The 26837-nt window shown below is 46.1% G+C and overlaps 1 protein-coding gene across 1 annotated transcript in view; it reads left to right on the top strand.

The window, feature by feature from the left end:
* ADAMTS19 (ADAM metallopeptidase with thrombospondin type 1 motif 19) overlaps nt 1-26837 on the top strand; it is a 216343-nt gene that overhangs the window by 152844 nt on the left and 36662 nt on the right. The window contains exons 15-18 of the mRNA XM_037164084.2: nt 4042-4162; nt 9709-9789; nt 19362-19519; nt 24798-24951. Of these exons, the coding sequence (XP_037019979.2) occupies nt 4042-4162; nt 9709-9789; nt 19362-19519; nt 24798-24951 (514 nt within the window). The remainder of the gene's footprint in view (nt 1-4041; nt 4163-9708; nt 9790-19361; nt 19520-24797; nt 24952-26837) is intronic.

The raw sequence follows: 26837 nt of genomic DNA, 5'->3' as shown, positions 1-26837 counted from the left end.
TAAGACGTTCTAAAAGGCAGAATGCGTACGCTGTGGGGCCCCGGAGCAGCTGCCCAGCTCTGTGGGGGAGAGCTCTGCATGCAGAGTCCAGAGACCTGGGTGCCGTCCTGACTCCACCGTGAACTTGACCAAGTCAGATCTGCTTTGTATAATGTTGGGTTTGGGCTAGATAATCTGGCATATGAATTACTGGTGGAAAGGATCCGAGGTTCTGATTCTGTCGTGTACATATTACACGTCTAGAATGGCAACACATGGGGCATTTTTTGCCCAGACACCACAGACACACGAGTCAAGCACTCCAGTCCTCCATGTTTTCCCCACAGCAAAAAACTGTCAGATCAGTCCCACTACTCACTTGATAGGGAAGCAGTTTCAGTTCCCTGATACTTAATGCATTTGCCCCTCTCTGCCTTTTTAAATTATTTTTTATTTTTAAGTTAAATATATCGGGGTGCCATGGGTTGGTAAGATTATATCAGTTTCAAGCGTATAGTTCTATGGTACATCATCTGTAGATTGCATCGCATTCCCACCGACTGAATCTTCTTGGGCCACCATGGGTCCAGCCCCCTTTACCCTTGACTGCCTTCCCCACCTCCCTTCCCTCTGGTATTGTCAGAGCCTGTTGTCTGCTTATGAGTTTTTGTTTGTTTTTCTTGTTTGTTCACTTGTTGCTTTCCGTTTTATATTCCACACGAGTGAAATCATATGGTTCTTGACCGTTTCTGCCTGGCTTATTTCACTTGGCATGACATTCTCAAGACCCACTCATGTAATCGCCATCTGCCGTGTGCATCCGTGTGCTCTTCATTTATCGTTAGGAAGGTAGAGATCCTGTTAGAGTGAGGATGAGAAGCATGGTGTGAAGTGCAAGGGCCAGAACCTGGAGGCTGCCGATCACAGCTGTGCCACTGCCTCAGGTGGGCTTCCCTGGAAGGTCAATGTGCAGGAAGGTTGATGCCGAGTGTTTGTGTGATCAGTATCTGTGCGGCAAGTAGGAGGAGGCGGCATCGGGTGCAGGGAGAAACTGGGCTGCTGTGCAAGCACAAGACCTCAGCTGATTCTCGGGGAGAGGAAAAAAGCTCCTTTAGCCACAGCATCTATGACCGTTTGGATGCCAGCTGTCCCTGGAACGGGATGTGACCTGGTGAAAGGCAGTTTTCTTCGGACTAGGCAGGCAGCTTCTGGAAAGGGTGGATGGCTAAGAACCAGCAGCTGATAGATGTTCCCGGCATGGGAGGGACAGAAATTTTTTAGCTACGAGAGAGTCCCAGGGTGGAGTCCGTGACAGCTGCTAGGAAACTGTGTTCTTAAGAGAATCACTTAAGATAGGTGTGCATCCATTAGCTAATCTGTCAAATGAAATTGTTGGGCCAATGGTCATTGATTTTTGTGTGTATGTATTGAATACACACATTTGAGAATTTCATGAAAAGTTTGCCCCCCCCAAAAAATGCACACCTGACCACACGCACACACACACTGTGCATGCACACACTCACACCAACATTTGAAAACAATTGCAGGCTGAAGATAAATCAGTCTCTGGTCCTATAGAAGTCTGTGGGCTTCTGGGTAAAAACTTGGAAACACCATGAAACTTAAATGCCTCACCAGCTCTAAGATTTTATACTTTTCCAGTGTGCTATGAAGTTTAAAGCACAGAATCATATACTGACATTGGCATAAGAAATGATTTTATAGTTACATATTAATTTCCTTTATTCTTTAACAGAATATGTCAGTAACATGAAATGTAATGTTTTATTTGTCTGTAAAAATCAATCACTGCAGGCATTTACCTCCACCCAGTTTGTTTCCAGAACTGTATGTTGTGCAATCAAAGCTATTAACTTAATTCTGTCATTATATATAAATCTGTCAGATGAGCGAATGTCTTAAACAAATGACTTTTGAAAAAAATTTTGTCCGACCGAATATGCCACATACAATCGCCTAAACAGCTGAGCCTCTCACCCAGCAGCACCGTGTGGGCACAGCTGGCACCGGGGCTAGCTGGACACTCGGGCTCGGCACCAACAAAGCCTGTGCGTAAGTCAGTGCTGGGTGAACCTGATGGCGACCCTTCCATGAAGGTGCTAGGGAATGGGCTTTGACTTCTAACAGCACTGGAATACCTCACGATCCTGGCTTTTTAACAAAAACGCTTCATTAGTCTTTCAGTACAATTAAAAACATACTTCTTTTTCCTGACCATCTTCAATACATTGGGTTTGGCTTGAATGTTTTTGGTGTATCACAACATGCATAGCACTGAAGCTGAATGCAGATTTCTAACTGTGGTGAGTGGACTAAGGTTAGTGGATTTGGTGAATGGGCATTGAAAACAGGGACGACTCCATCCTGGTGGAGGGGAGAGAAAGTTCCGCCCTGTGTGATCCCTGCTGTCCGCCACCTCCCACACGCTGTGGTACCCTAGGTCCCTGCCACCAGTCACACAGCATCACCTTGTCAAAGGTGTCCATCCTCAACTCTTGGACTTATGTGAGCGAGTTTTGTTAAGTATGGATACCTGAGGCTACCGATGACAAAGTACAAAATTCTTGATTCTTATTTTAAAAAGTCCATGATTATTGAGCCACAGCATGTCTACCCCTGACTTTTATTTTAGGTTTACAAACTTGTAATATCCCAGTTACAATGGCTAGAAAAAAAAACCCCAGAGACTACTAGGTACTAATTTACCCAATTTTTAACTACCGTATATTGAGTGTATTGTACCCACCAGGGAACAAGCCGGATGCTGACGGTAGAGCAGGAAACCTGCTTTGGCCTGTCCAGTCACTCCAGACTCCACATTTTTTCTCACTTGCTCGTGAAAGGGAAGTTTCTTCCTCACCCCAGGACTCCCAGGTCTTTTCACGGCCCCTGCACAGTGAACATTTCCCAGTTCTCTGCGTGTGAGAGTTTCCAGTGGGGGCTGCCTCTTTCTCCCAGAGACATTCCCTTTGGTTCCGCTGAGTAAGCTCTGATTCGCTGATCAGGACCCCTCCCCTAACGCGTGGCTCTGTCCGCCTCCTGAGGCTGACGCACCCTGGACAGAGCGAGCGATGCTCCCTCCGGTGTGCCGGTTCCAGGGCACTTTTGCTCTTCGACAGCTGCACTCGATCATCAGCCTGCCTCCCTCATTGCGTCACCACCAGCACCAACCACTGCTCCAAACCCTGTTTTTGTTTCTGTTTTGTCCATAGTTTAGAAACACCTCTGAAGTGATTATAACTTACACAGGAGTACGTCACCGTTCTCTCTCGAAACCCCTACTTAGGGGTCATTGTGCAATTCTGTTTGTTTCTGGCATGAGTGTGCATGGCTTTGAGAACTAGGGCTGTATTTTCTGCACGTCACTGGGAGGCCAGTGGTGTCCACCAGGAAAGCGTCAGCGATGGGATCTCAGGAGATTCGTGTTAACACAGTCACTTGGGGAGCGTGTGAAAGCGAATCCCCGCCATTCACATTTTCTTGCAGCCGCCCTGGGGTGTGAGTAGCTGTCCCCTCGGTGGGCTGGTTGCCAGAGAGACAGGGCTAGAGGCCCACTCATGGACTGGAGTGAAGATGAACATTCGCATTCGGTTTTTACAAAGTTACTGTCTAACAGTCGGCATTTGCTTTTCTACCATCTTAGACATGAAGCCATCCATGTAATGAGGTGTATCTGTTCTGGGCGGAATAGAACAAGTCAGATGGATTGTGTTGTATTTAATAGAAATGCCATTGCCTGTGGGACTTGTGTAAATTGCCTTTCTCTCGGTGACATTTTACCAAACTGCTTTAGGATATCGTTTCATTTTAATGCAAGAAAAATGTTCTCATCACTATTCTACTCTCTGGTCACTTTAGAGCTGTTATGTGACGGGAGCTTGCTGGACTGGTTGGCACCAGAAAATGTGGCATTTTCCTAGTGGGTCAAATAGATGCCTCTAGTCTGTAGGGACTCGGTTTGTCCCGAGTCTGACGTGGGAAGAAGGAAGCAGAGCTCACTGACCGTGTGTGCGGCATGTGGCCGCGCTCTCGTTACAGAAGGTCGGCTGCGACGGCCTGCTGGGGTCTCTGGCGAGGGAAGACCACTGCGGTGTGTGCAATGGCAACGGGAAGTCGTGCCGAGTCGTTAAAGGAGAGTTCAATCACACCAGAGGAACAGGTAACCATAGTCCCATTTTCCCAGAAGTAAGGGTGTGAGCCATCTTTGGGGACAGCACGGGCGTCGGTCACGGCTCAGAAGCTTTGAAGACTGTGTGATGGGCCGTGGATGATTTTTCACCACGACACATGACACACGTGACACAAGCCAGCAGTCCTAACAAGCCCACTTCCCAGTGATGAAAATACAAAGCCATCTGTTGTGCATTTAATACATTGTAGCCGCAGGGGGATAGTCTAATTTGCATTGGCAAGTGTTGCAGGGTTTCTGCAGGCCTCGTCCTGTCCAGTGCCGGGAGCGATGCTGTCCCCCGACAGTGACCCTGCCCCGCAGCCCCAAACAGCCGTTCAGAGGACTAGTCTTCAGGCTTTCCGCTTCCCCTTTTCTTTACTTTCTCTTACTGTCTTTACTACATGTGAAGGGAATCCGGTTTTGGAAACAGAGAGTGTGCAGCGGGTAGTGTGGCAGGGACAGTAAGGAGGGGCAGAGGTGTGGGGTGAGGTTGCAGATGGATTCGTGGTGGGACGTCACCCTCTGTCCTGTTCTCCTCACCTCTCGGTGCTCTATCCAGGGGCTATGAGCTTGACACGAACGTGAGTGACCCATGTAGCGTGACTTTTACAGTGGTCCACCCCCAAAAGCGGTATCTGTGCTGAAATGCAACCACACCCACACATCTGCTTCGGGAAGAGAAGGCGCTGTGTACCCGGGCCCTCGGACTTCCTGGGAGGGAGCAGGCGTTTCTCTGTTTACCTCAGGGTCTCGCCCAGACCCCTGCCTACTGGACTATCTTAGTGTTTGTGATTATATCTTCATCATCTTTACTTTGTGGATATTACATATGTCAGCTTTTTTTATTTTACAATTCTTTCTTGGTCAAATAAAAAAAAAAAAAACCCTGAGACTAAAATATGTGTTAGTTTTAATACAAGAAACAAGCTATTTGTGTTTGAGTCACCAGGAAAACTGCGTTTATTCCAGGTAGATGAACCCTTCGGGGAAGAACCTTAGGCACAGCCCTCTGAAGGGGAAAGTAGGCATTTGCCAGGCCCCAGCAGAATAAAAGCTAAGTGAGACTGAAGATTTTGGAGCTTAAAAATAACCAAGGCCCAGGGGAAGCTGCAGGTCACGACCTCAGCCCCCAGTGCTGCGCGGCAGGGTGGCGGGTCCCACCAGTCACGCCCTGCCGGGGCTCATCTGGGAAAGCCCTGCAGAGCTGCCGCAGGCTCCCCGATGTTCGGCCCTGAAGTGCGAGTATGGTGAGCCTTCAGCCCGGTTGTGACGGCAGAAGGGTTTATAGTGCAGGAGTGCACATGCAGTCCGAGAGCTTCAGATACGAAGAGACTGGAGTTGGTGAAGGGCGTTCTGGCACACTTCGTATGTGTGGGGACCAGTCGCTGGAGAGTGCGGAGGCACACTCAACGCTGGTTCCTCTCATTGTAGCAACTCTGGGTCCTCCCACCAGGCCTGGAGAAGAGAAGGGCCAGTTAACAAGCCAGTGATGGTTGCCATTCTGACTGCAGTGAAGGAAGTCGGTTTCCCCCCAGACGCCTACTTTAAAGGTTGTTTGCATTGCGCTTTAATGTCTACTTCAGTTCATTTGTTTGTTCGATATAGGTAAGTTATATGAATGACATCTGTTACTGGAAAACGTCTGAGATGCCTAAGGTACTGGAATTACCAGACTAATGACACTGCTTCCTTCTGGAACTCTGTGCTGCCTTCACGTTGCTCCCAGGGAAGAGACGAGAAATTCCTAACCTGGACGGTCAAACAGCCCTGCGCGAGGCTGTCCCCGCCTGCCCCTCCAGCATCGTCTCTCACTGAGGCCCCTTTTCCTTCTCTGAGCTGCAGCTACCAGATTCCTTCCAGATGCTCCAGCCGCCCGCGCTCCCTCCAGTGCACTGCACTCACAAACAGTTCTGTTAGCTTCCGCCGAGCCTTGCCCGTGAATTCCTGGCCGTCCCTTAGACCCCTGTCCCCGTGTCACTCACACAGGGCTGTGCTCCTGTATGGCCTCCCCCTCCCACCGCTGACAACTGCTGTAGTATGTTTCCCATATTTGCACCCGTACGGCAGCTCCGGTCACATGTGTAACTGTGCGTTCAAATTGGCCTTCCCCACTAGGTTTCAGTATTAATGAAAAAAATGCCGCGGCTGTCTTTGTTCCCTCCACGTTCTCCATGATAAACATAGTGTGTGATTCACGACTATGCATTGATTAAATTCATCCTGAAACCTGACCACAGTAAGAACTTTCAAAATAAAACCCCCGGGTCTTCGTGAGTCCTTGATCATGTCACGGGCTTCATCGACTTGTGTCTTTAGGAATGTTGTACTCCTCTCTCGAGACGATTTTGTCCGTGTGGTTTCTGGACTTCCTAGAGTGTCTCGCAGGAGCGGAGCCCCGTTTGGTCCAGTTGGCCGCGCCACCCAGTGATCCTTGTGAGTCACACGTGTGCAGACACGTGTGCGTGTTTGTGGTCCCTCTGCTCTATTTAGGGTTTGCCGAGGCGTTTTTGTTGGAGCTCGCAACTAAACTTAAGAAGAGGTGGTTTTTTTTCTTGTGCATTTGTCATGTCTTTTGTTGTAACTTGCCTGACCAGGAGGTGATTTTTTAAAGGTTTTTAAAGGGATTTTTTTGAGGTGAACTGGTGGAGAAGGCCGGATGTGGAACTATGGAGTGACCCACTTACATTAAGGAGAAGATGGGCATAAATGTTCTCTTCTAAGTATGAGAGACAATGGCACCAATTCAGCTTTGTGTTTGCGTTTTGCCCGTGAGAGGAGGGGAGTCAGACTGTCACACTCTTCATTTTACAGCACGGCAGCCGTGGGCCACAGCTGGGCACGGGCGCGCAGTGTGGAATCCGACAGATCCAAGTTCAAAGCCTGGGTCAGCTGCTAACTGACAATGCAGTCTTGGGAAAGGAGTATCCCACCCACCCACCCACATTTATTTTCTCATCTGTTATGTGAGGAATATAAAATCTACCCTAGGTGTTATCATTCTGATTAAATGGAAGAATTTATGTAAATCCCCTATAATAGTGATTAGCACAGGAGGTTGCTCAAAATGTGGCATTTTCGTTGTCACTGCTGTGATAGTCACAGTTGCTGCTGGCACTTCACGATGGCCGATTAGCAGCGGGTCCCTGGCCATCCAGCAGGATGGCGCGCTCCTGGGCACAAAGCAGGCCGTCGGACCTGAGGATGCAGTTCATGGCTTTGACATGACAGGCTTCATTCCAGCCTCTAAACTCAGTGGCAGCCACCCTTGCATGCTTAAAAAAAAAAAGTACATTCTCCATTGTGCTAAAATCCTTCTTGACAGAAAAATATCGAGGGCTCCAGTCACTGGCTATTATTCGTCAAATGTCTTTGCGCAATATTTCCCCCCTCTCTTCTTTAAAGCCAGGTGAACCCGGCTGATCTCCAGTCCGTTCCCATGGGATAGCGGGACGGTGCTGCAGACCTTCCAGCCACGCCCCGTGCTCTTCCCCGTCTGGCGTTCTGTTGTAACACCCTGGGATTTGACGTCTCAGCTGGCTGGGTTCATCCGCCTGGAGACTAGCAGTCATCTCTCGACCGGGACACTCTCTCCGTGGTGTCTCCACTGCTCCTGGCAGGCCGGCTAACCAGTTTCTTGGGATATTCCGATCCACGGGGTCCTAATGCACCCAAATAGCCAGAGCCCTCTAATTCATTCCTGGTCTGTGTTGAATCTCTGTTAAAATCTATGATGGTCACCGAGGTGGAGTTCTTCACGTCCCTCCCGGCTGTCTGCACTCGCTCTCGGGGCGGAGGCGGCTGCCTCTGTGGAGCCGCCTCCCGAAGGTGCTGCTGGGGCCTGCCCTTTCTCCAGGGCTCCAGAGGCCTCCACACTGTCTCTGGGTATTTGTGCACTTGTGCTACACCGTTTTCATAAAATACAGATTCCAGGGCTGTGTTCATCAGATCCTCATTCCAGCTTGACCCCCGCACTCCTGTAGGCGCTGGACTCCCCTCTCCTGTCAGGAACGACGAAATTCAGGGTTTGTTTCCCCTCTTTCGCCTGGTTCTCAGGTTCATATTTCTTCCCTGCACGGTGCCTTCCCAGGTTTTCACAGTAGCCTCCCGACGTGGCTACCCACAGCTGCGCCGCTGGCTGTCCTGCGTCCCACTGTCAGGGGAAGCCTCTCCAGCCGGCGTCTGATGACCAAGCTCCTCGCCATACAAAGTTCTGTAGCTGCCAACTGATTGATGCCGTGTCCTGGGCATATGTTAAAACTCTCTTTAGTGGGGCCATCTTCTTACATCTTGTTCTGTCAGAATTACGTTACCCACGTGCTGCTACGGGTACCACTCGCTCCCCTCCGTGTCCTTCCGTTCGCTGGGCTCATCCCCCAGCTGCGTCCATCCACAGCCCACCTACTCTTCACAGACAGGCCATCTGGACGCTTCTCCCTGAAGCTTCCCTGGACTGTAAAAACGGTTCTCTCCTCTGACTCATAGGGATTCTGGCCGAGGCCAGTGTTTCTCAAACATGAGTAATGTATCGAACCATTTACAAGGGAAAAAGGGAAAATAAATCCCACTTCTGCGAGTTAAAAATAGCAGCCAACCTTTTGAGTGGTGATGTGACCATGAGAAGGGGAACAGTTTAAACGACATGGTTTATATTCCTGAGCCGGGAGTCAGCCATAGCATTTTGTGTAGGATCTTTTAAACATCATTTTTGAAGTTTTAGGCAACTCATTTATGTCAGGTACTTCTGCCTCGTCTTTTCAATTCTGTCACCAGCCCATTGAGTGCGGAGACCTTCTCATCTTACTTCTGTGTGCAAATAGGCAGTAAGCACGTGTTTCTCTTTCCACTGCTGTCTGCTGGTTTGTGGAACAAAATGATGGTGCTCGTGTGGCTCGTTAGTACTAAAAATGGTCACGCTGAATAAACAGCGCTGGCTAATGGAAATTATGATTCTAAAAGCATAATTCCAGCCACCGCCACCAGGTGGGGTATATGCTACCATCTGGCATACACCAAATAATTGAACCAGTTTCAGGAATTTTAATAATTAATCAACAGCAGACAATGCAGCGATGAACTGTTGTGCCATTTTAAAAATAGCTTTGAAATTAGACCTCTATCAGATATTTGGAGCTATACATATATATAAGAAGAATGTTCGCGATTATTTCCATATAATTTTAAAGCCTAACTACTCAGGCCGAAGAGTAGTCACCTATATATTCTGCACTGAATGAAGTCTTGATTTGGGCTTTTTCTGCACGTCCTTGCTTTTATCGCGTGTTACCTTATCACCTTGGTTCACATCAACCTTTCTATTCCTAAAACTTGGACGCCTCCCCAGGTGACACTGGATTGCTTGGTGTGGCCTTACGCTTCCCTGTCTAGACACCCAGTTTCAAAACATTTGTTTGAAATGCAGGTATTTGAAATATCATACCAAAAACCAAAATCCCAAGAAGAAAGGGCAAGTCAACTAAGAAAAAGGCATTTCCTAAAAACTCGAGATTTACTGCCCGCCTTCCTGGCTCTTACAGGTTACGTGGAAGTGCTGGTGATACCCACCGGGGCCCGAAGGATCAAAGTCGTGGAGGAGAAGCCAGCGCACAGCTACCTAGGTAACCTGCCCTGCAGACACAGGGCTGACCCCAGTACGAGCCCCTCCCCACACCGAGCGTGCGCTGCCCACAAGGGCGCTGGTCTGTTTGTAGTTACGTGTGTGGATTTCCCAGGGAGCTCCTCTGGTCATATCAAGTAGCAATTTCTTTCCAGGGACTCCCCGGGAGCAGAAGCCATCTGGTTGTCTGTGTGTGCAGGGGGTAGAAATCGCTTCCATGTGTTAGTCCATGTTAAAAAAAATACTCTTTGGGGCATGTGGATATGTTTTATTTCACATGTATTCATTTATATAAAGTATACATTTTATAAATATATCTATTTCCTATATATACACATAGGTATATGTATTGTATATGTAAATACACATATATATGGGTATATATGATTATTTTAGAACTGGGAAATCTTGGGGGAGTCTTTAAAAAATTTCTAGCAACTAAAAGGACTTAATCTTTTCATGGAAAATAAAGTTCTCTTACCTTATCTAGGTAGACATTATTTAAAAATTATAATTATTGCTTGTAGAAAAAATTGTATCTGCTATTTTAATTAGGCCAATTAATGATTTTTAAATATATGAAAGAAAATACTAAATTGTCAAAACACATCGTTTTCTACATACGAATTTGAAACAAAGCCATATGAAGTGATCTTTTGGGACTGTGGCATCGCAGGTGGGCGACCTAGTGTGATTAGGTCTGGCAAAAATGCAGTGTTCCCCCCCAATTTAAACACCGTATTTATAATAGCTTTAAAGAAAGCCTTCATGTTTCCTTTCTTAACAAAATAATGTCCCCATTATTCTTTCTCACATAAGAAATGATATCTCAGTAGGGAAATACTTTGTCCATGATTTTAAAAAAATCCAGTATTACATGAGATTTTTGTACTCTGCAATACCGAAAGTGGTCTCCACTTGGACTGAATTATTTTTCTTATTATTAGGGTTTGTTTTCTAGGAGCAGGGAGAGTTGAGGAGAGGGGATGGTATAATAAATCCTTTGTCATATGACCCATCCATTAGTTTGTTATTACTAATATTTACAGTTCATCAGCTTTTATGTTCTATGGTTTTAAAGTGCATTCTAGGTGCTAATAATTTATCCCCGATGTCAAAATTCAGATTAAAGCCCTAATACCCGGTGTTTGGAGACACTGTGCAAACTGGAGATAATTTGAGAAGATCTGTTTGATAGCAGACACTGGGCTACCACTCGGGGGACATGTTTTCCCCAGGCTGTAAGGGAATTCCGATGTCTCGGTGGAGGGGTCTTGAGTTCTGCAAAGCTCTGCATCCCACTATGAGTTTAAGAACCTCATAGCCTGTAACAATGACCACAAACTCGTAGGTTTCAAAAAGCAAGTGTATTCTCTCCCCGTTCTGGAGGCCATCGTCTGCTTCGGTGGACCCAAATTCAAGGCGGCTGCAAAGCTATTCTCTCTCGGGGGGCCCGGGGAGCATCCATTCCTTGCATTTCTAATGCCTGGTGGCTACTAGTGTTCTTTGGCTCGTGACCCATCATTCCTGCGTCTGCCTCCCAGGTGTCATTGCCTTGTCATCTCTGCTGTGTTCAGACCCCTCCCTACTCTTACAGGAGTGCATGTGCATGGCATTTCGGGCCCACCTGGAGGAGCCAGGATAATCTCCCCATGTCAAGATCCTCTACCGAATCAGTTCTGCATGGTTGGTTGGTTGGTTGGTTGGTTGGTTGGTTGGTTGGTTTGCCAGATGAGGGACTCTAGGTTACAAGGATTCAGGCGTGGATGTGATCTCTCCCCTCACTAACGTTTTCTTGAGAGTTGTGGTAACTGCACATACAATTTGCCATCTGAGCTTGGTGAGTATTCAGCCCCCGGGCGGTGAGTCCATTCACTTTCTCGTGCGACCACCGCCGCCGACCATCTCCAGAAGTTGGTCTGTCTGGGAAAACCATTCCACGGCCGCTTCCCATCTCCCTCCCACCCCCGCTAACTGCCAGTATGCGTTCTGTCTCCACATTTCACCACTCCACACACCCTGCACATGTGGGGTTTTGCAGTAGTGTCCTGTGTGTGACTCGTGCATGTATCACTCAGAGGAGTGTCCTCAGAAGGAATCCATGCCACTCAGTGTGTCAGAACTCCCTTCATTTTTAAGGCTGAGTAATCCTCCGCTGTTTGTATGTCTATCTCGTTTCACTTATCCATCCCTTCGTGCATGGACACCTGGGTCGCTTCCCCTTTTTGGCTGCTGGCAACAATGCTGCCGTGGACGGGGGTGAACAAGTGTTTCTTCAAGACCCTGCTTTTCATTCTTTTGAGCATGCGCCCAGGAGAATTGCTGACAGGCATGGCAGTTCTATTTTAAATAGCTTGCAGAAACTGCCCCACACCACTTTCCATTCCCGCCAGCAGGGTGCACGGCGCCTGTTTCTCTGGGTCCTCACCACCGATGTCAGTCCCGGCTCACAGGGGTCTTGGCCGTCTCGGTGGGTGTGAAGCGATACCTCGACGTGGTTCTGATTTGTGTTCCTCTAATAGTTACAGATGCTGAGCATCTCTTTGTGTGTCTTCACTGGCCATTTGCACATATTCTTTGGAAATATGTCTATGTTAATTAGTCCTTGCCCCGTTTTTGAAGTAGCTTGTTTGTTGTGGTGGTTGTCCATTGTTGTTGGTAAGTTTTAGAAGTTCTCTGTGTGTCCTGGCTCTGAATCCCTTATCAAATATATTATTTACAGACATTTTCTCCCATTCTGTGGGGTTTTAGTCTGTTAATATTGTCTTCTGATGCATAGAATTTTGTGTACATGCAATTATTTTTAATTTTCAGGAAGTTCCATTCACCTACTTTTCTTTTACTCCCTGTGGCCTTGGTGCCATATGCAAGCACTGATGAATTTAGTGTCAATTTAGCTTTTCCCTTCTGTTTTCTTCTAGGAGTTTCATAGTTTTAGGTCTTACATTCAGATCTTTGAGCCCTTTGGCGTTCATGTCTGCGTGCGGCATTAGCTAAAGGCCCCGCTGCACCTTCCTGTGTGCACTCACCCAGGTCCCGCGGCGCCACTGGTTGAAAGACGCCACTTTCTCCACTGAGGGAACTTGGCGCCCTCCTCAAAAGTCATCGGGCGAGGCTTTCTTTCTGGAATCTCCATGCGGCTTCCCTGGCGTCTGTCTGCTCTCGTGCCGGAGCACGCTGTTTTGGTTAGTGTGGTTTTCTAGTAAGTTTTGAAATCAGGAAGCAAAAGTCTCCAGCTCTGCTCTTCTTTTTCCAGATTGTTTTGGCTATTAGTGTCACTTGAGATTCCATATGAAGTTTAGGACAGTTGGGTTTGTTTGTTGTTGTTGTTTTTTTTACTTCTGAAAAGAAGGAGGGCGTGGAGAATTTGATAAAGATTGCATTGAATCCGTAGGTTACTTTGGATAATATTAACATCTTCACGATATTAAGTCTTACAATCCATGAACCTGGAATGTGTTTCCATTTATGTCTCCTTCGATTTCTTTCAACGATGTTTTTTTAGTTTTTATTGTCCGAGTCTTTCGCCTCCCTGATGAAGCCATTCCCAAGTATGTTTCTCCTTTTTGATGCTATTGTAAACAGAATCATTTTCTTAATTTCACTTTCTGGTTGTTCATTTTTAATGTGTAGAAATGCAACTGCTTTTTGTGTGTTCACTTCCTGCTACTTTGCTCAATTCATTGATTAATTGTAACAGTTTGGGGGGGCTTATGAATCTATAGGGTTTTCTCCATATGAGATCATGTCATCTGTGAACATGCTAACAAGATCATTTCCCTTGTTTCTGTCTGATCTGGACGCTTTTCGTGCTCCTAAATTTGGTTTTCTAGTAATTTGATGAAGATTTTTACATCAGTGTGTGTAAGGGAAATGATTCTGTTGTTTTGTTTTTGTCTAACTTTGGTCTCAGGAAAATGCTGGCCTCCTAGAGAGTAAGGAAGTCTTTCTGCCCCTTCAGTGCTTTTGAAAATTTGAGGATTGGTATTAGGTCTTCTTTGTTTTATTTGCATTTGGTTTAGATTTTATTTATTTATTTTTACAGAGAGGGGAAGGGAGGGAAAAAGAAAGGGAGAGAAACATTGGTGTATGAGAGAAACATCCACTGGTTGCCTCTCGCACACCCCCAGCTGGGGACCTGACCCCCAACCCAGGCATGTGCCCTGACCGGGAATCGAACCGAAGAACTTTTGGCTCGCAGGCTCACACTCAGTCCCCTGAGCCACGTCAACTAAGGCTAATGTTAGTTCTTTAAATGTTTGCTGGAATTTACCAAAGAACCCATAAAGTCCAGGGCTTTTCTTGGTTGGGATATTTTTTATTACTGATTCAGTCTGCTAACTACTTATTAGGTATATTTACGATTTCTGTTCCTTTGTAGTTCCGTCTTGGTAGGTTTTGTGTTTATAGGAATTTGTTCATTTCATATCCAATTTATTAGCATAAAATTGTTCACAGTAGTTTTGTACGGTCCTCTTTATTTCTGTAGCATCAGTTTTAATATTCCCACATTTATTTCCGACTTTTTAATTGTCTCTCTTTTTTCTTAATCCATCTAGCTGAAAGGTTTGTCAATTTTGTTGATCCCAACTTCCGGTTTTATCGATTTCTCAATTATTTTTCTCTTCCTTATTTCCTTGACCCCTGCTGTGATCTTTATTATTTTCTTCCTCCTGGCAGCTTTTGGAGGTTCCTTAAGTGACATTGTTAGTGTTGTTAGTCGGAGCTCGCCCTTCTTTGTCACCGTTTGCAGCTGTTACCTTCCTCCCTCGCGCTGGTCTCCCTGTGTCCCGTCACTTCGGGATGCCGTGTTTGCGTTTCCGTTTGTCTCAAGATATTTTCTAATTTCCCTGTGATTTCTCCTTTGACCCATTGGTCGTTTGAGTGTGTTGTTTCAGATTCCGTGAATTTGTGAATTTTTCAGTTTTCATTCTGACACTGACGTCTAACTTCATGCCACTGTGGTCGGAGAAGATACCTTGTAGCCTAGGACACGGGCGTGTTGCCGGGGACGTTATTTATCCCACCACAGTCGCTCACTTCTCTCCCCTTGGTCTCTCTTCACTGCTCCGAGACGTCCTCACACCTGTCACCTTCTTTCCGCAGACACCGTGACCCTCACCAGGCCACTCCCTGTGACGTCGCCCTTTGTTCCTTACAGCCCTTAGCCCTGCGCGATCTGTCCTTTCTGTTCAGAGCTTTTCTACTGTCCGTCTCCGTCGTCAGTTCTTGAAGGCAGGGGTCCTTCTGCTCAGAGCTCTGTCTGCAGTAACTAAAATGGAGTGCGGCACACGGGGAGTAATAAAGATTTTTGAGGGAATTTTGTTTAAGGGAAGAGGGTTCACACTCGAATAGGGATCACCATAAGCTATAACATTGAATATATCCATTAAATAAGTTCTCACAATAATTCTATGAAGTATGGGCCACTAATTTTCTAGTTTTAAAAATCAGAGAATAAAGGAGCAGAGTTTAGGTTTCTTTTTTAAGGTCACACAGCTGAAAAACTGTGAGCTGGATTTGAACCCAAGCCGTGCGGTTGCAGCACCTGGTCCCTTTGGCCCCAGTTTTAAGTTTTCTTGTTTAATCATTGCCTTCCCTGTAATGCTTGTGATGTTAGAGTACATGTCCTGTATGGCCAAATGTTCCCTGAACTTCCCCCCAAACCCCTCCCCCCTTCTCTTAACTACCGCGGTCAATTGCATAGAACTAATTCAGCAGAATACAAGCCAGGAGATGGCTGTGTCTGCTATCATTGCCCCCACGTCAGCCAGACCCCATCTGTCTTCTCTCCCTGATGCAGACCCCTGAACACGAATCTCCCATCCCTTTCTATCATTAGAAGACCATTCGCTGCCCTGGCTGGTGCGGCTCAGTGGTTGGAGCGCAGTCCTATAAACTGAAAGGTTGCAGGTTCGACTCCCCCTCAGGGCACAGGCCTGGGTTTCAGGCCAGGTCCCCCCCAGGTGGGCGTGTGTAAGAGGAAACCAATTGGTGTTTCTCTCCCTCTCCTTCTTCCTCCCTTCCCCTCTCTAAAAAATAAAGTCTTTTTTTTTTTTAAGAAAAAGAAAAGACCATTTGCTTCAGAAATGGAGTCACATGTCCATGTTCAGCACTGGCCTTACGGTCACTTTTCCTTGCACTTAGTTTGAGGCTCAGGCCTAAGTCACCAGGGTCTTTTGCCTGTGTCAGAAGTGGCATCGGTGGCCCTCCATGTCCTGAACACTGGTCCGGAGACTGAATCAAGCCTGGAGTAACACTAGGCTTGTAACACTGGAGCATCGTCACGGCTATTCGAGAGCCCAACACGTTTCCCTCTTTGCCTGAGTGAGGAGCAGACAGTTATCCTGGGGGGTTAGAGGGCGTGTGCAGGACTGAGCACAGGGCCCGGCTCCTGACCAGTCGAGGTCGGAGGGACGGGAGCACCCCAGCGGCTTCTGCGGCTTCTGGGGAAGCCGAACTGGTGACCTTGTTGGAAGGCGCGTGTGAGCATTGACCGACCGTGAAGATCAGGATGACGTGCAGGTTTCTGGCTTAAACAACTGGGCAGATGCCGATGGCATTCACTGAGCGAGGCCAGAGGGACGAGGGGGAAAGCTGGAGGGAAAAAGAAGGAATGACACAGTACCAACATCCCAGACTTTAAGCCCGTGATGGGTCGTCGCTGCCATTCTCTAGGCAGGGAACACATGCCACAAACCACATCCCCAAAAGGTCCCTTCAGGCACTGGAAGGAAGTCACTGAAAACCTTCGTCTGAAAGAGCGTCAGGAACAAGGAAAATTGCTCTTCCCCTGAGAACCTGGTCATCCTTTAACGAATTCGTTTTTCTACATTGGCTGTGTTTTATCTCACAGAAGACATTTAATTTCCTCCTAGTACAATTATTCTTCTTTATTACTCTCTGAATTGCATTTCCATATGCAATTATCTGCTTTTCTGAAGATGGTGGCTTTATTATTTAAAAAATTTAATAATGTATCCAAAAGCCTAAAATGGGGAATAGAGCAGGTCACGTAGATCTGTTGGCAGTGACAAGAATGGCACCAGGTGTAGGACGGGTGGGGTCAGACCCGACCTTGGTTCTGCAGCCTCCGCCCTTGAGTTCTGGCTGGGAAAGAATTCAGAGCCACGACTCGAACTGTAAGAGAAAGTTTCTGTAGAAAGTCACAGAGGTGGAAGGAGTGAGTGGTGGGAGGAATGGGCTCAGGAAACAAGTAACAGAGGTGAAAGAAGGGCCCCTGGAGGAAGGTAAAGGTAGCCACCTGGGGGGAGGGAACGGGGGAGGAGGAGAAAGGCACAGGTGAGGGAGGGCCCGGGATCCTGAGTCCTAAGGGCTTTTAAGGGTGGAGATATTAGGGAAGGTCCCTGGGGAGGATCTCAATAGAATATTCATCGGCTTCCCAGGTGTGTCCTTTCGGGGTCACCGTCTCCACTGATTTGTCAGTGCCCGGGCAGGGGCTCATCGTCAGCCATGATGTCATTTGTCTGCTTTTGCTGCTTTTCTGGGCCTGGAGCTGAAACACAACCGAGACCTGGATGCATTTGATGCGGGTCTGAAACTCGGTGTCCTGAGGGCTCACTGCTGAGGGGCTGTTCTCCAGCCTCCTCGTTGCTTCCCTAAGGGGGTCTAGCCCGCATGAGTAGCGTCAGGCCAGGGGAGAAGAGGTCAGGGAAGGGTCCAAACCGCATGACCAGTGGTGTGAAAGGTCAGGAGGTCTCAACCCTAATTCTTGTTTTCCCACTTGTGCCCGTTGCTCGGCACCCGGGGCTTTGGGCCCGGGTGACCTTCTGCACCTGGCCCACTGTCCTTGCTCTGCTCACGTCTGTCTACCTGCCTGCCCCCTGAGGATGACCTCAGGGGACATCCTGACAAAGTCATTACAGCTTATGATTTTGAAAGATCTGAAAAAGGTCGTGTGGGCCAACCTGCCTTGCCCGCAGTTCATCAAACACCGCCCTACGGAAAACCTTCTTACTGAAAACAATGGCAAGTGTTGAGCAAAATACAAAAGGGGGAAAGAACACTTTTCAAATTTACCTCCAAACTGAAAAGTGGTGAAGGAATCCTCACATGCCAAAATGGAAGCATCGGGAAGCCAGAGTATGAGGCCACCCCAAGCCGCGCTTATCCTGAGTCCTGGTGACACCGTGGACAGAAAACAAAGCCCAAGGCCTTTGTGGAGTAGAGAGTGTAAGAGGAGATGAAGCGGGAGCCCAGAAGACTGGGAGCTCAGAGAGAAGGGGAGAGGCAACGCACTGCACCTGGCACCTGGCAGGCGGAGGCAGTGAGATGCTGACTTTGGTGCTGCGCAGACGTGGAGACCCACTTCCCCGAAGATTCCCCACCGCGAGCCGGTCTTCACCTGCGTTTGCAGCACCGTCACCCGAACTGCGAAGTCTGAAACCCAAAGAGGGTTTTTAATAAGGTTACCGAGGTGGTTGGCACAGGGGGAGGCAACTTCTTCTGAAGTAACGTGCCTTCCAACCAGGCCTCAGAGGAATTCTGTAAGGTTCAACAAATGTAATGTTATAGTAAAATAAAATGATTAAAAAGCATAAAAGGAAATTGACACCATACACAAAACAGTAAAAATAAGGGCAAGATGAACATGACATATTTGTCTCATACGTAGAAAATATAAAACTAGATGATCAATATGTTTAAATATATGAGGCATTTAAAAATAAGAATAGATATAAATTGACTAAACACATTTAGAGAACCAAATGTAATTTTTAAAATAAAAATTTAAAAACAATAGAAAACAAAGTAGGGAAAAATAGCAAATGTAAAGAAAAAAAGAAGAAGAAGAAAGAAAGCAAAAAAATGTACAGCAAAAAAAAAAAAAAAAAAGATCCCACAGAAAAAAAGAAAGCACAAAATAAGATAGTATACATACCAGCAATTTAAAAACCTAAATCTGTAACTAAAAAAACAAAATTTATATGACTGAACTTTAAAAATAATTTAGGTATATGGTATTTTTTAAAAAGCTTTTCCAGGCATTTTTTATTAGAGATTTTTCAAAAAATATCCCTTTATACTTGTGCCCTGAATATATGTTGAAATACAAGAAGAAAATGGAATTACACTGGCCAAAATAATTACTCAAAATATTTAATAGACTTGAAGAGAAATAAAATAAAATACTCTACCTTTTAGGAAAAATCGTTATTTTTAATCAATTTAGCATTACATGAAGTATAACCATTTATAGAGGGTAACAGCTATTTGCAAAGTGGTGAGAGTTTTCTGTCAATATATTTCGAGTCTAAAATTTGGGGTAAAACTAATATTTATACTTCATAAATCTACAAATACGTATGTTTAGGATTTTATCTGACACATACACTTTACATGCAGTACATTATAAACACCTGTGGCATTTGCTGTGCTTTCCGACTTCCCCAACGAGGACGTGCCCTTTGCCCCCCCCCACCCCCCCGTTTTGGGACAGGGAGTTGACCCGCTTGTTCAGAAGCGAGGGAAATGCTTCTAATGAAGCCATGCAAAGTGGGTGTTGATTAGTGCTGCCTACTGACGAACTCTCCCCTTTCTGACCCTCTCCAGCGCTGCGAGATGCAGGGAAGCAGTCCATCAACAGCGACTGGAAGATCGAACACTCCGGAGCCTTCAGCTTAGCGGGGACTACGGTTCACTACGTGAGACGAGGCCTCTGGGAGAAGATCTCCGCCAGAGGCCCCACCACCTCACCTTTGCACCTCCTGGTACGAGGGGGGTCGCTGATGACCTTGAGTAGTCAGTCCCTGTGGCAGAGGGCGTTCCCGCCTCTCCCTCTCTAACCTTTTTTTCTGAATTTGAAATGTCAGGTAGACTTTTAACATCATTGAAGAGACGGGCTTTTAGGGATTTTTTAAAAATATGTTTTCAATCGTGATGTATAAAAACAGACATTATTACAATAGGAACCAAATTTTATGAGGGGCCCACGGACTCAAAGTAGAGGTGAATTACAAGCAACCGACCAGAAACCTCTTTTTCCCAAAAGCATGCATCTGCTGACCAGAGTGGACGTCTGCAGGGAGAGTGCTGTGTTGCGGTGAATCATCACCTTTTACACATCCGGGAAATGGGCCTCGTCCCAATCGGTATAAAATGCCTTCGAAAAAATGAGACTGTTCCTGGGGAAAAGATTTTGTGACTATGTCCAACAGTGCCTTCAGTTACTCTGTTCTGTTTTCATACTAGGTTAATTGATTCCTGTACAGAATTACAAAATTTGGAATGTCTGGGGCAGGTTTCTCTGCCATGTGATCCAAGACCAGGTGTGAGGCAGGACAGAGTTTGGAGTGAAAGAAGCGGGACCCTGGGGCCCTGTGCCCAAGCTGGTGGCAAATTCAAATGCCCTCTGTGACCTGCATCACTGCAGTCAGTGGGAACGGCTTAGGAGCCAGAGGACTGACTGCAGAGCTGGCCTGTTTTCCGTCCTGGTGACAAAGTCTAAAATGCAGGCATGTCAACACCTCTTTAAGTCCACATGCAGAAACAACTTTCAACCACGATCGACTGACTGTTTATTTGGACTGTGGTGTGCCACGTTATTTAACATCGCCACACGATTGAAGCTGAATTTGCCTTCAATTGGAGACATCTGTGTTGCTAGACGAGGCGTTGGAGGTTCAGATCACACACTGGCCCATTTGCTTTTCCTACTTTCATGTGCCGGCAATGTGCCTGGGGTTCTTGTTCAAGTGCACGCTATGATCCGCTTGGTCTGGGGAGGAACCTGAGGTCTGCACTTCTCGCAGGCTCCCAGTAGATACCCCACTGCCCCTCCAGGGGCCGCATTTAACATAACAATGTTTTTTCCGATTTCAATCAAGAGGTTTCATCCACGGATTAAGGGATCAAGGAGAGTTGTGGGAGGACCACTGTTCCAAATCTTGCTGCTGCTGCTGATGATGACAACTACCGTTCACTGAGCACTGCGTCACACACTCTCCAAAGTGCTTCATGTTCATTACAGCATTCAGTCCTCACAGAGACACTGTCACAGGTGTTATTGTCACTCCATTGTACTGAACAGCTGATCCTGGAGAGGTTCAGGAACGTGCAGGGTCCCCCAGTAAGTCATTCAGCTGAGAATAAATTGGGTGTTAATCAGTCCACTACGGTGCCTCCTCTGATGTGAAGCTCAGACCTAAGCTCTTCACAACAGCCGTGGAACACTAGTGTGTGTTCTTGGAATGACTATTTGTTCGTCTCCCCACTATTTCTTTGGATCCTGTTATTCCACTTGAACGGGAAACTTCACCCTGTGCTGGGCGCCATCTGGAGAGGGAGAAGAAAGTGACAAAACAAACATCGTATGCCCAGTGTCTGGCTCTTTCCACGGCTGGGCCACTTGTTTTTTTCAATTTGCTTTTCGGTTACAGTTGGCATACACTATCACGTCAGTTTCAGGGGTGCAACGTAGTGGTTAGATGTTTATGTACCTTAGGAAGCGCTCACCCCAGGGCTGCCTAAAATGACCACACCCCCAGCAACCAACATTTTTAATGACTGAGTGGCAGGAAATGCCATCAGGTGGCCCACATTTTTTATGGGACGAGACCCAAGCTCTTCCACTGAGCCTCTAATTCCAAATCTCAGAGCAGTCGATGCGAGGCCTCAGTGCTGGGCAGAAGGGCTTCCCTCGCTGCAGAATTCTTAATCCGATTGGTAGTTACTGAGGTTTTTCCTGGAAGCCTGACACATAATTAAAGTGAGTGAACTATGTCTAAAAGCAGGCATCTGTGTGACCTGGATTTATTCAGTAATCCAAGGGAAACTGCACTTCTAAGATGTTTTTCCTTAATGACTATTGCAGACCGAGGGCCTGAACTGCACTGTGAAAGGCAGTGCCTCTGCCGTGCCACAGCCTCTGCCCCTGCACTGTGAGGCCGTCACACTTTCCTTCCTGCAAAATCCCGCGGCCAACTTCAGATGGTTTCGGGAGGGGCTGGTGGTGTTGTAGCCGGGGCATCTATTTTAAAGGGCATTATTCATTCAAGGACAATCTGAAGTCCTATCAATGAAAGATCAACAGGTTTTTATTTAGTTAGATAAGTTGGCAAGTAGCTGTTCTTTATGTTTGCTTCATCAGTTGAAAAGCTATGTGATAACCAGACTCATCCAGAAAAAGAGAGGACCCAAATAAGTAAAATCAGAAATGAGAGAGCATAACAACTGACCCCCAGAAGTACAGAGGATTGTGGGAAAATAATACAAACAAATACATGCCAACAACTTGGACAGCCTGAAAGACCTGGGTAAGTTTTCCTAGAAATATGCAATCTTCCAAAATGGAGTCAAGAAGCAGCAGCATCTGAATAGACTGATCACAGCCGGTGAAATTGAAGCAGCAATCAGAAAGCTCCCAGCAAACCAAAGGCCTGGACTGGATGGTTTCGCAGGTGAATTTTACAAACATTCAAAGAGAACTAGCACCTATTCTTCTCAAACTATTCCAAAAAAATTCAAGAGGAGAGAAGACTCCCAAGCTCATTTTATGAGGTCAGCATGATCCTGATTCCAAAACCAGATAAAGACACTACAAAGAAAGAAAATTATAGGCCAACAACCCTGACAAACACAGATGCTAAAATCCTCAACAAAACATTAGCAAACCAGATCCAGGAATACATTAAAAAGAATATACACCACAATCAAGTGGGATTTATTCTGGGAATGCCAGGTTGGTACAACACCCACAAATCAATAAATGGGATTCACCACATAAACAAAATGAAGGAGAAAAACCACATGATTATATCAGTAGATGCAGAAAAAACACTTGATGAAATCTAGCACTGACTTATAATAAAACTCCTCAGCGAAGTGGGAATAGAGGGTTCATACCTTAACTAATAATTATGGCCCATCCACGACAAACCACAGCCAACATCATACTCACGGGCAAAAACTGCAAGCATGTCCTTTAAGGTCAGGAACAAGACGGGGATGTCCGCTTTCACCTCTCTTATTCAACACAGTACTGGAAGTCCGACCCACAGCACTCACACAAGAAGAGGGAAAAAGACGCATCCCAATTGGGAAGGAAGAAATAAAACTGTCATTGCCTGCAGAGGATGTGGTACTGTACAGAGAGAGCCCTAAGGAGTCCACCAAAAAGCTACTAGAACTGATAAATGAGTGCAGTAAAGTAGAAGGATGCAAAATAAATATGCAGAAACCAGTTGCATTTTTATACACCAATAATGAGCTATTGGAAAGAAAAACTACGAAAACGATCTCACCGGCAATTGCTTCCAAAAGAATAAAATACCTAGGACTCAATTTAACCAAGGATATAAAAGACCTATACTAGAAAAACTATAAGACACTGAAGCAAGAAATTGAAGAAGATACAAATAAGTGAAAGCACATACCACGTTCATGGATAGGAAGAATTAACATCATTAAAATGGGCATACTATCCAAAGCAATCTACAAATTCAATGCAATTCCTTTCAAGATACCAATGGCACATTTCACAGAGTTAGAACAAATATTTTTAAAATGTATATGGAACCACGAGAGACTCCAAACAGCCATAGCAATCTTGAGAAAGAAGAACAAAGTTGGAGGAGGGTTCACGCTGCCTGACATTAAACCATACTACAAGGCCATAGTCATCAAAACAGCATGGGACTGGCATAAAAACAGGTGGATAGATCAATGGCACTGAATAGAGAGCCCGGAAATAAGCCCATGCCTTTACGGGCAATTAATATTTGACAAAAGAGGCACAGACACAACAGGGTGAAGATAGTCTATTTAATACATGGTGTTGGAGAAATTGGACAGTTACGTCCAAAAAAAATGAAATTAAACTACCTTCTTACCCCATTCATGAGAATCAACTCAAAATGGATTAAAGATTTAAATGTTAGATTTGTAACTGTAAAAATCCTAGAAGCAAACATGGCAGAAAATTCTCACATACTGTGGTAGCAACATTTGTTTTGATTTACGTCCTCAGGTAGGAGAAACAAGCGAGAAATAAACCAATAGGACTACGTCAAACTAAAATGTGTTTGCTTAGCCAAGGAAACCATCAACAGAGTGAAAAGACAAGCCACTGAATGGGGGGATGTATGAGTGTTAACAATGGCTGGACGTTTTCCAGATGGACGTCTATGCTTCTGTGCGTCATGGTGTATTGTCTAGACGGCTTCCGTACACCCTCGGGTCACAGAAGTGACGGGTCCCATGGAGTCGTCCAACATAGTTTGTGCAAATGTTTCGTAAAGAAACACAAGTTTACTCTTTCGTTTTTTAAGATGAGTATATTTCAGGTATTTTTCTTCATTTAAAATACGAACGATTGCCCATGACCAGTTTTGGGCCTGGAACAGGATACCGGGGAGAACAAATCAGACGGCCTCCCTGCCTGTGTCCGGTGTCGCCCCAAACCCGGGCATTCTCGTGTCTTCATGCACCCTTTATAGTTGACTGCACCATTCACATGTGTGCCCATAACTGTGCTATTACTAAGTTAAACTTTTGACAAAATTCAAAATTAACTGTACGTCTACATAGAATGAAATTCTTCTCCTCTAGCTGGCTTTGGAGTGAAAGGAATTCCAGAGTCTTCTGTCCTCTTCCCTTGTCGATACAGGGACTTTCTAGTCATCTTTCTATTTTATATGAATCAAAAGGCTACCTTCGATATTAACGTGTGTGATACAGCTTGATGTCAGAGAGGATACGCACGCAAGTCCATGGACTCGAAAGCCGATGATCTAGCGTCTCTGACATCATTCAAGTGGTCTTTTCTTCATGGTGCCTTTAGCTCAGAGCTAAGTGTGGAGCTTGTACCTGTTCAGGAGTATGAGACTGACAGCACTGAAGCAATAATTTCACATTTCTACTGTTTATTAAAGAAGTGCGTATACTATGCAATAGTCACTTTTGGCTACGAGGACCTTGGGTCCGAGCTTCCACTGAGCGTGCTCCCCTCCGACGCACCTGCCTTCACCCCTCTCATGTGTCACATTGCAGGTGCTGCTGTTTCAAGACCAGACCTACGGCCTTCACTACGAATACACTGTCCCCTCTGCGCCCCCGGCCGAGAACCAGAGCGCCAGAGCCCCTGAACCGCTGTTCATGTGGACACACACGGGCTGGGGAGACTGTGACACCACGTGCGGAGGAGGTAAAGGCTGGTCTAGTTGGTAACTTGCCCGAACAGTACTTGTTTTCTGATGGACTAGCGATCATTCAGACGGATCTGCAACCTCTTGTCTGAAATTCCAAACTCCATAAAGAATTGGAAACGGAAAGTTTTTGTGGCACATTTAGTGGCTAAATACCATACGTATTCAATATTTTTGGCAAAATTCGATGTGACTTAAAGAAAGGCCATCGAGGTGTGTTACGTAGGTCACTTACTATGGTCACTCATCGCTTTGCTCCGTGTAAACACTGACGTGTTTGCCCACAGGGCCTGTCCTGGCCACCAGACTCATTGTTATGTCACTTACATGCACTTTCTATATTTTACTTTTTATCTGTATAAAATATTAAAAGTTCTAAGCTCCGAAGTGCATCTGCCCCCAAGACCTGAAATGGATGTGAAGGGCCTAGGAAAGAGGTGTTGAGTTTGCTCGTCTCGTCTGCGAACTTAAGTTAAATCTGCATAGTGTGGATGAGAAAAACAATTTCCCCGATTCCTTTCTTTTGACTTGTTTTAGAGTATGTCAGTGTTTTCAATAAACATGGAAGTATCCTGAAATTTGAACCAAAGGTTTTTAAATTTTTGTTTTTATATTAGATGTTGAGTAGGCAAAAGTGCAAATTCCTTCAGCATGAAACGTGAGCCTAGGAAACCAGGAAGCCCTACGAATGAGACAGGTGGCTGCCGCGGTTGAATGGCTGGTCGGTTACAGAACCAGTGAGTGCCAAGGCCAGGTCAAGATCCCAAGTCACCAGACTCCCGACTTGCACTTGTACCTTGTGTATCAGCAATGGTATTTCTGTTCTCCTTTTCGTTTAGCAAATTTCCAACTGCTATGTAGTAACAGAGGCCCCCCTGAAGCTTAAAGGAAACATTGTATTTAATTATACAAAAGAATATGTTATCTATATCAAGAGGCAGAACATCAATTTTATTTTCTAGGCAAAGAGACAACTACTGCATATAACTTACATTTGCACAGGAGGAGTTGCTGAGAGTACAGACGGAGACTGGCCCCTGAAGGGGATTGTTTGGGAGAAAGGGGAACAGAAAACGTACACACAAATAGTTAACACAGAACCAAGCTGTGATGAGTACTCCGGGTAAAAATTCCAGAGAGGGAAATGAGTAGGGCCTATGAGGACGGGAGGGGACAGGTGCAGAATATGGAGTCAGAGAAGGCCTGAAGGAGCTCACACTGATTTAAGTATCTGGTCCGGGTGGGTGCCACCCATGGGGGGAGGTCTGGGGCAAAGAGGTCCAAGTGAAAGCCCGAGGCAGCCGTGGAGGTGCCACAGGGAGGGGTAGGAGGAACGCGAGCGTGGCCTCCCTTCATTCTGACTGACGCGAGATGCCGCTGGAGGGTTTGTATACAGGAGTGACTTATTTGGGCTTATGTTTTTAACAACTATTTCTGTTTCTGAGCTGAGAGTAGATAGAATGAAGGAAAAGGGTAAAAGCAGAGCGCTCAGGAGTTTGTTGCAATAATCCAAGAATGAGATGACAGTAGTGTGACCATGGAGGTGGGGAAGTGGCTGCGTTCTGTGTGTATTCTGAAAGTAGAGGGATTAGATGTGGAACGTGAGAGATGCCACAGATGACTGCGGTGGTTTTGGCCAAGTGAATGGCAGGATGGAGTTGCCACTGACATCCATAACAAAGCCTATGGCATAGCACAATCAAGAGAGTTTGATTTTCAAAACAGATTTGAGATGCCTTTTGGAATTCTAAGTATGATGTCAAGTAAGCAGTTGGATATGTAAGTGTGGTGTTCAGGAGAGAAGATTGGGCTAGACAATACGAGGTCTGTGTGGAAAAAGTCCGCCATTGTTAATATAACGGGAATGATCTGTGAGACATTGATG

This window comes from Artibeus jamaicensis, unplaced genomic scaffold (genome assembly GCF_021234435.1).
Source record: "Artibeus jamaicensis isolate MK-2021 breed Jamaican fruit bat unplaced genomic scaffold, CSHL_Jam_final contig_1085, whole genome shotgun sequence".
Classification (NCBI taxonomy): domain Eukaryota; kingdom Metazoa; phylum Chordata; class Mammalia; order Chiroptera; family Phyllostomidae; genus Artibeus; species Artibeus jamaicensis.
Note: the sequence above shows the minus strand (reverse complement) of the source record. Positions and strands in the feature narration are given on the sequence as shown.